General features: G+C 46.4%; 1 protein-coding gene across 2 annotated transcripts; it reads left to right on the top strand.

The window, feature by feature from the left end:
- Positions 1-17: 17 nt before the first annotated feature.
- On the top strand, positions 18-9,559 carry Dtx3l (deltex E3 ubiquitin ligase 3L). Of its 2 annotated transcripts, none has more exons than XM_051149871.1 (6): positions 18-388; positions 2,782-2,925; positions 3,055-3,116; positions 4,976-6,457; positions 7,079-7,296; positions 9,446-9,559. In XM_051149871.1, the coding sequence occupies exons 1-6, from the start codon at positions 205-207 to the stop codon at positions 9,513-9,515; spliced, it is 2,160 nt and encodes a 719-aa protein (XP_051005828.1). In that variant the 5' UTR covers positions 18-204; the 3' UTR covers positions 9,516-9,559. The 2 variants fall into 2 exon arrangements, with proteins under 2 accessions (XP_051005828.1, XP_051005827.1); XM_051149870.1 differs by having other exon boundaries at positions 19-388; positions 2,782-2,888; positions 2,970-3,116.
- The last annotated feature ends 808 nt before the right edge of the window (positions 9,560-10,367 follow it).

The following is a 10,367-nucleotide window of genomic DNA, read 5'->3' as shown; positions in this document are numbered from 1 at the left end:
AAACTACTCACCAGGTGACAACCCTAGGAGACCGCAAAGCCCGAGAGAGGAGGTGGCTCTGCGGGGAACAGGGAGGGACCTCCTGGGAAACGAAACTGAAACTTTGCAGCCCGGGTCTTTGGGGGCAGGACACGCCTTTGCTCTGTCCTAGCTGTGCAGCGTCCGGGAGCCCTTAGCGAGCCAGAGAGCCAGACGCCGGCAGCCATGGCCACCAGTCCCTGCCCGCCATCCCCGCTACTCGTGCGACTACAGGAGTCCTTCCCTCGTGCGCATATGAAGCTACAGATATACTTCCAGAGCCGGGCCTCGGATGGTGGGGAGTGCTCTGTCCAGCCGGTGGGCCCCAGAGCGCCGGACAGCTTCGAGGTGAACTTCCTAGAACGGGCAGGTGAGCCGGGACCGGGGTTGGGGGCAGGGGTGGGGGCGTGGGGCGGGGGGGGGGGGAGGAATACAAGGCCAGGCTCGGATGCAAAGGCGGACTCTGAAGGTTTTCAAACATACTTTCTTGCTTCCGAGGAGAGCCCCGAGAGTGTGGCACTGGCTGAAGGGGACTGCCGCCCACGGACTCGCTCCTTCCCATAGTGGAGGATATTCCTTCAGCTGTGTGCGGCCCCTGACCTGGTTTGAGTGCTTCCAAGGGCTACTTAACATTTGCTATCTGAGCTGCCGATTTCCCCAGCGGACCCAAATGGGAGGAGAAATAAAGTGTGGGTGTTGGGATTGAGGACTGAAACTCAGAGCATTGTGCACACTAAGCAAGTGCTCTACCACCAAGCTAGACTCCAAGCCAAATGATTCCATTGATTGTTTTTTGGTTTGTTTTATGTCTGTGTGTGTGTGTGTGGGGGGTTCTTTTAGGGGTGGTCTCGAGATTGGGTTTCTCTGTGTAGCCTTGGCTGTCCTGGACTCGCTTTGTAGACCAGGCTGGTCTCGAACTCACAGAGATCCACTTGCCTCTGCCTCCTGAGTGCTATGATTAAAGGTGTGCACCACCTGCCCAGCTCCATTGACTGTTTTTAAGGATGACAAAAGTAATATATGATCACTTTTAAAAAGTCAAAGAAAAATTATGTTAAGAAAGTAAAACATTTTCCTTATCTTTTTTTGTTTTTGTTGTTGTTTGTTTGTTTTTGTTTTTCGGGACAGAGTTTTTCTGTATATAGTAAGCACTGTCCTGAACTAGCACTGTAAACCAGGCCGATCTTGAACTCACAGAGCTCTGCGTGCCTCTGCTGGATTTTAAGGCGTGTGGTACCTCACTAATGACCTCAATGGGAACATTTTCAAGTATTTTTTTTCCTGTGGATCAGCCAATGCATATACTTTCATGTCATTCTAAACTTTTGGATTATTGGTTTTGGGGGGTTCCCTCACTTTACTAGGCAGTAAATATTATTTTATGTCATTGAAATGAGAGACTCAAGATCATTCCAGAAACATAGGTTTCCCCCCCCCATCCCCCACCCTGTCCCTTTGAGACAGGATCTTGCCAAGTACCCTTGGTTGGCCTTGAACTCCTGATCCTCTTACCCCTACCATTTAAGTGCTAGGATTATGGATGTGTACCAACATGCCCAGACCACAAACATGGCTTCTATAACCAAACAATACTCTGCAGTATAACTTAAACTGCCTACTTTTGAGTTCCTAATAGTTTCTCCCATCAACAACGAGCTATTCCAGAGTGCCAAAAGCAACTGCTCATGTGCATCCTGTAGTATGGCAAAACTTTTCCTGGGGAGACACAGCACACAAGCCTATTCACTTCAGATAAGGAGCCCACAACAGTCCAAAGTATGGATACCACCAAAGTCCAACTTGGTGAACTAATTGGTTTATTGGGATTACTAACAGGAATATGGGTGAGGGGTTGCTTAAAGGAGCAGAAATGACTCAAGAGCTCACCTCACCATGGGTGACAACTCACAAAGCTTGGAACATGGGGTAGACTGTACAGCCTGTGGCCAGCTCAACTTTTTTTTTCCAGTGCCTCAGTTGGTCTAAATGTCTTCCAGGCAGCTCGGTTGGTATCTGCTTCTTCCAGGCATCTGGTCTTGTGTCAACTTTGTCTTTGCAGTTGGGCTCCTCTGACAGTGTCCTTTGCAGATCTTTAATGAGTCTTCAGCAGCTTTGTTCTGTGAGTCGAGACAGGCCTCTCAGCAGTCTTTAGTGCTTACTCTGGTAGGGCGGGGCCTATTGCGTCTGGTCAGTTTCAGGGACTTCCTGAAGCTATTTGAGTTGTTTACCTTCTTGATTAAGGAAGTCTTTTCAGAGTGGAATATTTCAATCTTGAGGAAATTCACACAACAGTTCCATACCCTCAGGTTCATCCAACTAAATACAGTCTAACATTCCCATAGTGTTTACCTTGTTGAGGGATTAAACGTCATCTAGAGATTCTGAAAAGTACAGGGAAGGCTGGGCAGTGGTGACCCATGCCTTTAATCCCAGCACTCTGGAGGCACAGGCAGGCAAATCTCTGCGTGTGGAAGGCTAGCCTGGCCTACATAGGGAGTTTTAGGACAGCAAGGACTACATAGTGAGACCCTATCTCAAAAACAAACATACAAACAAAATCAATTTTAAAAAAACAAGCAAACAAACAAAAAGCATATGGGAGAATATTGGTAGCTTGTGTGAAAGTCCTAAGCTCATTAGGGACCTCTTGATTTTGGTGATCTCAGAAGTTCCTAGAACCATCCCTGAGGGACACCAGGGGCCATCTCTGTACATTCTCTCTCATTTCTGCATGGATATGTGTGTTTACTGTCTTTCCTTTAGCTAAGGAGAGAGTGTTGAAAAAGAAAGAACACAAGATGAAGATTGATGACAAGTCTGTGACCATTTTCCTGGAAACCATGAAAAAGCCAGGAGAGGACCTGAGGCCCATACCTTCATCCTTGACACAGCCGGCTGAGACACCAAACTCCAGACCTTCATCCTTGACACAGCCGGCTGAGACACCAAACTCCAGACCTTCGTCTTTGACACAGCCGGCTGAGACACCAAACTCCAGCCCTTCATCCTTGACGGAGTCTCTGAATGAAGCCTTTTGTGATGAGACACACCCCAGTGATGGGCCTGTTTTTAACTCTGTTGACTCTATTGCCCAAAAGGTGAGTGTTGGCAGAGGAGCTAGCACTGTCCCTACCATTGCCTCTGTGGTTACCGCAGCTGCCTTTTTGGTCCAGCAGCCTTGCCCTGGGTACTAGCTGTGAGCTAGGCACTGGTCTAGGCACTGGAATACAGAGGTGAACAAACAGAGCAAGATTCCTGACTTCGTGTAGCTTGTATTGGGGTTAGAGGTGCACAGACTGTAAGTGAGTAAACTGAGTAGAACTACTTCAAAGATCAAGATATGCTAGGAAAGTGAAAACAGAGTTTTGCCTCAGAAAGGAACAGGGTGAACTTGCAAGGGAAAGATGAGAGAACTTTTTTGGTGAGGTGACATTTAGCCAGAGGGTTAAATGATAAGAAGGCATCAGCCATTTTTTTTGTCCGTCTGTCTGTCTGTCTTTCTTTCTTTCTTTCATTTTTGGTTTTTTTAAGACAGGGTTTCTCTGTGTAGCCTTGGCTATCCTGAATTCACTTTGTAGACCAGGCTGGCCTGGAACTCAAGAGATCTGCCTGCCTCTGCCTCCCGCGTGCTGGGATTACAGGTGTGCGCCACCACAACAGGCGCATCCACTACCATAACAGCCACATCCGCCATTTTTCTTTTTAACCTCTTTGTGTGCTGAGCACTATTGTAAGGCTTGGGCACAGGCATGTTGCAGACTGCTCTCAGGGCCCTTAACCATCTAGTAGAGAAACAAAGCATAGTAAATAGATTTAGAATACAATTCTCTCCAGCAACATGGGCAGGAAGAATAAAGGAGCATAAGTGACAGTGACAGGACCACTCTCATAAACAGGGTGTAAACAAACAAACAAACCCAAATGCTGCTTCATCTAAAGAACAGGAATAAATTAGAGCACCTACCTAGCTGTGTGGCTTTGTGATAAGAACATTCTAGACTGAGAGAAGCATGTGCGTACGCCTCATAAGAACTAATGTCTTAAGGGCTGGGCGTGTTGATGCACGCCTGTAATCTCAGGACTCAGGAAGCAGAGGCTGGCGGATCACTATGAGTTCGAGGCCAGCCTGGGCTACTAAGTGAGTCCAGGACAGCCAAGGCTACACAGAGAAACCCTGTCTCAAAAAACAAAACAAAACAAAACAAAACTGATGTCTTCAGCTCAGAAGTTTCAAGGCAGTGAGCAAAGGAGAGAGCTAAGAACTTGAGAGGGTCCTGTGAAGCGGAGCTGAGGATTTTAACTTCAGTGTGGCACTTCCCCCTGGTGTCTCCGAGCATGGTGGTGAGGGACTGCATTTGGAAAGGATCCATCTGACTGCTAGGGTGAAGCATAAACAAAGGAAGGGGCCAGGCACAGGGTCAGAGGCTGCAGTGGGCTGGATGGATGATGGCGATGACTTAGCAACTCCAGCTGGTCCTGATAGAAAAGGGAAAACCAGGCTGGATTTTAGAAACATCTTGAAGCTCTACTCTAGAGAAAGAATGTTCCATGTGGCTTAAAGAGCATCGACAAGATCCAAATTAGCTTTTATATTACATTCAATTTGACTATATCCTTTTTATCCCAATCTGGTATTTCTATCTCACCACTGAACTTTTTTTTTTCTTTTTTCTTTTTGGTTTTTCAAGGGGGGGGGCAGATTGAGATTCTCTTTGTAGCCTTAGCCCCATGGCCAAACAGATAGTGGTGGCTCTAGACACAGATCTCGTCATTGCAAACCAGTTATATGAGTTCTGCAATGAGCTCAGGCTTTCTTTGTTTAATTGGATTTTATTCTCCCCCACCCCAAGGTGAATCCAATGTGCAAATGGGTCATCTGTGTAGTTCCTGGGTGTCTTCCTGAAGAGGGTCCATATCTGAGGCATCTTATTTGCACCTGTTCCTTTTAAACCTTCAGGTCTTTCTTGCTGTGACCGCCGAGCTGAACTGTGAACTGCTCTCCAAAGAGCAGAGGGCGTGTATAACCACTGTCTGCCCTCGTGTCAGAGGCGTGGAGGGTAGTGACGGGATCGAGAAGGTGTGTGGCAACTTGGAAGATATTGAGAAGATACATGAGTTCTTGAGTGGGCAGCTTTTGGACCGTGAGCAGGTGCCGAAGTACCCCCCACAGGACTCCCCGCCTTTCATTGTGGAGAGGGAGGCCCCCGGTCAGAGCTGCTATGAAGTTCCTGTGCTTTTCCTTGAATATTTCAGACACGTCAATCCCAGTAAAATAGAGTCCATCGAGAAAGAACTGGGCGTGAGCATTGAAATCCGAGATAGTTCTCCCAACACGGCCTCCGTGGGCTTCACCTCCAGCCAATCGGGCAACTTAGAAAAAGCCTGTCATTCCTTTGTCGCAGAGTTTCAGAAATGCACACAATCTCTGAAGCAAGATAGTGTCTCGTTAGAGGATCGGCAGAGAGCCCAGGAAGTCAGGCAGGAGCTGAACCGCTGCTTCCCAAAGCTCCTGATAAAGGGCTCAGGAAGAAAGCTAACTCTCCTTGGGTCTCAGGCTGACATTTCAGCTGCCAGGGAAAAAGTCTCTCAAACTTCTGTCAAGGCACCAGTGAAAATAATGGCGTCTGGTTACGCGACGGGGATTGAGGTCGATTCCACTCGCTTTAAGCTTCTAGAACCTGAACTGCTCCAGGAAATCTCAGAGATAGAGAAGAAATATAACACTTGTGGGAAGGTCCAGGAAAAAGGTCAGAAAACCTGCATTCTCTTTGCCCCCAAGGATAAAGAGGTAAACCTGACGGTGCACTCTTACACAGGCTTCGTTGACGCCTTCCAACATGCCATGTGCCAGCTGAGGACAGAAGTCCTGTCGCTGAAACAGTTTGGCAAGGAGAGAGCTCGCTTACAGAAGACCAAGTATGTCGATGACTTAAAGAAAAAGCACCCAAATGTACACTTTGGGGTGTCTCAAGAGTCAGTGACTCTGACTGGTCTGCCGAGTCACCTTGAAGAAGCAAGGCAGCATATCTTCAAAAGAATGGGGCTGTCCCCACCGTCTGGGGAGAAACTCAGTGTGGACCATGAGACACCCATGGAGATTGACAAGAATGACTCGGCTCTGCCTCCTCTCGGAGGCTCTGCTGGTAGCTCCGTGACCTCGAAGGCGGATGAGAACGAAAACTTCTGTGTGATCTGCAGGGATACCATTAGCGACAAGCATGTGCTCCCTAAGTGCAAGCATGAATTCTGCACCTCTTGTATCAATCAAGCCATGTTAGTCAAGCCTGTCTGTCCTGTGTGTCAGACTTCCTACGGTGTCCAGAAAGGGAACCAGCCGCCTGGAAACATGGTTACCACCTTTCTAAGAGGGTCACTTCCTGGTTACGAAGACTGTGGGACAATTGTGATTCATTATTATATAAAAGATGGCATCCAAACAGTAAGTATGCCTGAGCAATGTGGGTTTCTTTTTGCTATGCCAGAATTACCAGAGCCCAAGTGGAGCTACAGTATCGACACTTCCACGACACCCAAGGGGTGGTCCTGTAGCCTATTACATATTGATTTTCCCAGGAAATCAATTATTCTGTGACTGGGTAGGAACATAACAGAGGCAAAGGTCATATTGCTTGCTTAGAACGTAGACACCTTTTTAACTATTTCGACAGTGTTGGGGACTGAACCCAGGGCCTTGGGCTTGCCAAACAAGCACTCTCCTGAGCCACACCCCTAGCCTTTTGTGTATTTTTTTTTAAAGGTAGGAATCATGTTACAATGGGAGGAGTTGGGTGAACAGTGTTCTAATTTGAAAGGGAGAACTATGAATTATTCAGAATATATGTAAAATGTCAATATTTTTCTGACTTTCAATAGGCTTCATCTACAATGAACACATCTTTACTATAGTAAAATTCAGAGGCATCCATGTGGATATATATCTCCCAATATATAACATATATATTTATATATATGTTACATCCATATATGTTATATGTATGTGTGTGTGTGTATATATATATATATATATATATATATATATAATTTTCTTTTCTTCATACAGAGTGAGCACCCAAACCCAGGAAAGCCTTATAGTGGAACACAGCGCAAAGCATACTTGCCTAATAATAAAGAGGGAAGGAAGGTTTTGGATCTGCTTACGAAAGCGTTTCACCACAAGCTGATTTTCACAGTAGGGTACTCTCGAGTCTTAGGAATCTCGGATGTCGTCACATGGAATGATATTCATCACAAAACATCGCAGTCTGGAGGACCAGAAAAGTAAGCGGTTTTTGAAGGGTCATTAATGGTTGCTGACTGACATAGAGGGTTGTCAGTGCTGCAGTTTGAGGCTTGTGGGTATAAAAACACATTGTAGCAGCAGATGTTAGCCCAGTATCCTAGTTAGGGTTACTGTTGCTGTGATGACAGGAAAGCAGCTTCAGGAAGAAAGGGGTTATTTGGCTTTCATATCCCGAGTCACAGTCCACCGAGGGAACACAAGGCAGACAGGAGCTGATGCAGAGGCCATGAGCAGTGCTGCTTATGGCTTGCTCAGCCTGTTTTCTTTTCTTTTTTTCTTTCTTTTTTTTTTTTTTTTTCGAAACAGGGTGTCTCTGTGTAACCCTGGCTGTCCTGGCCTTGTAGACCAGGCTAGCCTGGAACTCACAGCAATCCATCTGCCTCTGCCTCCTAACTGCTGGGATTACAGGCGTGCACCACCACTCCCGGCTTCAGCCTGTTTTCTTATAGCATTCAGGACCACTAGCCCAGGGGTGGCATTACTAACAATGGGCTGGGCCTTCCCACATCAATCACTAATTAAGCAAATGCCCTATAGGCTTGCCAACAGCTTCATCTTTTTGTTTTGTTTTGGTTTGGTTTTGGTTTTGGTTTTTTGTTTTTTTGAGACAGGGTTTCTCTGTGTAGCCTTAACTGTCCTGGACTCTCTTTGTAGACCAGGCTAGCCTCGAACTCACAGTGATCCACCTGCCTCTGCTTCCCAAGTGCTGGGATTAAAGTTGTACGCCACCACCGTCCCAGGAGGCAGTTTCTCAGTTGAGGTTCTCTCCCCTCTGATGACTCCAATTTGTGTCAAGTTGACATAAATCTAGCCAGCACACACTGCTAATCCATAATGATAATTTCAAAGACAGAAAGCTGGTCTCCCCCCACCCCACCCCCATCATCCCCCTGCCAACCTTCTGCCTTGTTATTCATAAGGTATGCCTTGGTTACTACCTTTTGCTTCAGAAGAAGGGGATTACAGAATCCAAGATGAATGGTACCCAGGATGATTTAATATAGGGTTTCATGTCTACTTGAAAGGTACATCCTAGGAATGTTATTTGCATTGGCTTTTAACATTTATTTACTTTTATGTGCACTAGTGTTTTGCCTGTGTATATGCCTGTGTAAGGGTATCAGATCCCTTGAAGTTACAGATAGCTGTGTGCTGCCTTGTGGGTGTTGGGCATTGAACCCTGGTCCTCTGCAAGAGCAGCTTGTGCTCTTAACTACTAAGCCATCTCTCTAGCACTGCTTTGATTTCTTTTAAAGTCATATCACTCTCTCTCGCCTTTATCTGCCCATCAGTCCAAAAAGATACCCCGCCTTCAGGGTTTCTCTGTGTAGCCTTGGCTATCTTGGACTCACTTTGTAGACCAGGCTGGCCTCAAACCCACAGAGACCTGCCTGCCTTTGCTTCCTGGAGTGCTGGGATTACCAGCATGAGCCATCAAGCCCCTTAATGTATTTTATGAAACTCAAAATTCCTCTACTCGTGGCAACCAAAAGAAGTATATCCTGAGACCTTTTCAAATCCCCCAATATGAAAATCTTACAAATGTGTGATGACTACCTTCTTCGTCGAATACGGCATTTATAATATCATGAGCGTCAGTGCTCAGAATAAGTTAAGAATTTAAGCAAGCTGGCTAGAAAACAGATGCTGGCCAGCCAGCCAGGCACTCGAGTTGCCTAGATATCAGCCACTGTCTGGATTCTTGAGAATGTTGGAACCCATAATACTAGATGCTTCAAATGCAAATTTTATAGATTTTGTTGTTGTTTCAAGACAGGGTCTCACTCTGTGGCCTAGGCTGTCCTCGGACTCACAGAGCGCTGACTGCTGCTGCCACAAGGGTGCTGAGAGTAAAGTCTGTGCCACCGTACCCGGCTATCGTACACATTCTTAAGAATTATTTGGGAGGAGTCAGTTGCGATGGCCACACCTGTAATCCCAGCACTTGGGGAGGCAGAGGCAGGTGGATCTCTGGAAGTTCAAGGTCAGTCTGGTCTACAAAGCGAGTCCGGGACAGCCAAAGCTACACAGAGACACCCGTCTCAAAAATCCAAAAGCCAAAACCAGAAACAAAGAAAAGAATTATTTGGGAGGAAGCTAAAGGGAGTCCTTTTTTTCTTTATGCAGCTATGGGTATCCTGATCCTGATTACCTGAAACGCGTCAAGGAGGAGCTGAAAGCGAAAGGGATTGAGTAAAGCAACTGCGGGGAAGGTGGCTATCCACTTTCAAAAGAAGTTTGTCAGGACGCTGTATTGGTACAGACCTAAATCTTTGTCTGGAACCACTTTATAACGCTTTTTCATGCTAGATAGATAGTCTGCTTGCCCGTCATTTCTATAGTGTCACTCTTTCATGGAAGGCCAAATATAAAGGGCATGGGCTGGGGAAATGGTTCAGTCTACACAGTGTGAAGACATGAGCTCAGACCTGCACCATCCATGGAAAAGCCTGGTGCTTGGGAGGCAGAAGTAGGCGAGTTCCTGGCCCCGGCCTGGTCTACAAAGCCCAAGTGCCAGGACATCCAGCTATACGTAGAGAGACCCTGCCTCAGAACAAGCAAATAATAGGTGGACAGAAATAAAGGCATCTAATATCATTCTCTGGCTGCCATGTGCACCTACACACGTGTGTACAAACACACCCACATGCACGGGGTGGGGGTGGGGGGAGAGAAAGAGAAGTCTTAGAAAAGAAAAAGATAAAGGATTTCAGCTTTTTTTTTTTTTTCCTGAAGAAGTCCGATCTCATTCTTGCTTTATGGTTAGGGCGTTAGGTGGGTTTGAAATCATCATCTGTCTTTCACTTGAACCACTGGCAACCAGCGCAGCCTCCCCTGGCTTTTGTTTGTTTTGTTTTGTTTGTTTGAGACAGGGTCTCACTGTGGAGCTCTGGAACTCACTCTGTTGACCAGATTGGTCTTGAACTTAGATCTGCCTGCATGAGCCTCCTGAGTGCTGGGGTTAAAAGCATGTGCTTGCTACACACTAGGTTTTGTTTGTTTGGGCTTTATTTGTTTGTTACTGTTACTGCTTTTTTAAATTTTTGAT

This window comes from Acomys russatus, chromosome 8, assembly GCF_903995435.1.
Source record: "Acomys russatus chromosome 8, mAcoRus1.1, whole genome shotgun sequence".
NCBI classification, from domain to species: domain Eukaryota; kingdom Metazoa; phylum Chordata; class Mammalia; order Rodentia; family Muridae; genus Acomys; species Acomys russatus.
The sequence above is the reverse complement of the archived record's forward strand: the minus strand, read 5'-3'. Positions and strand labels throughout refer to the sequence as shown.

Bases quoted from the DNA above. Each gene is read 5' to 3' on its own strand.
- Dtx3l (XM_051149870.1), top strand. From the start codon at position 205: ATGGCCACCAGTCCCTGCCCGCCATCCCCGCTACTCGTGCGACTACAG. The intron at 389-2,781 runs GTGAGCCGGGAC...TCTTTCCTTTAG, and splicing joins GAACTTCCTAGAACGGGCAG to CTAAGGAGAGAGTGTTGAAA. The intron at 7,297-9,445 runs GTAAGCGGTTTT...TTCTTTATGCAG, and splicing joins CAGTCTGGAGGACCAGAAAA to CTATGGGTATCCTGATCCTG.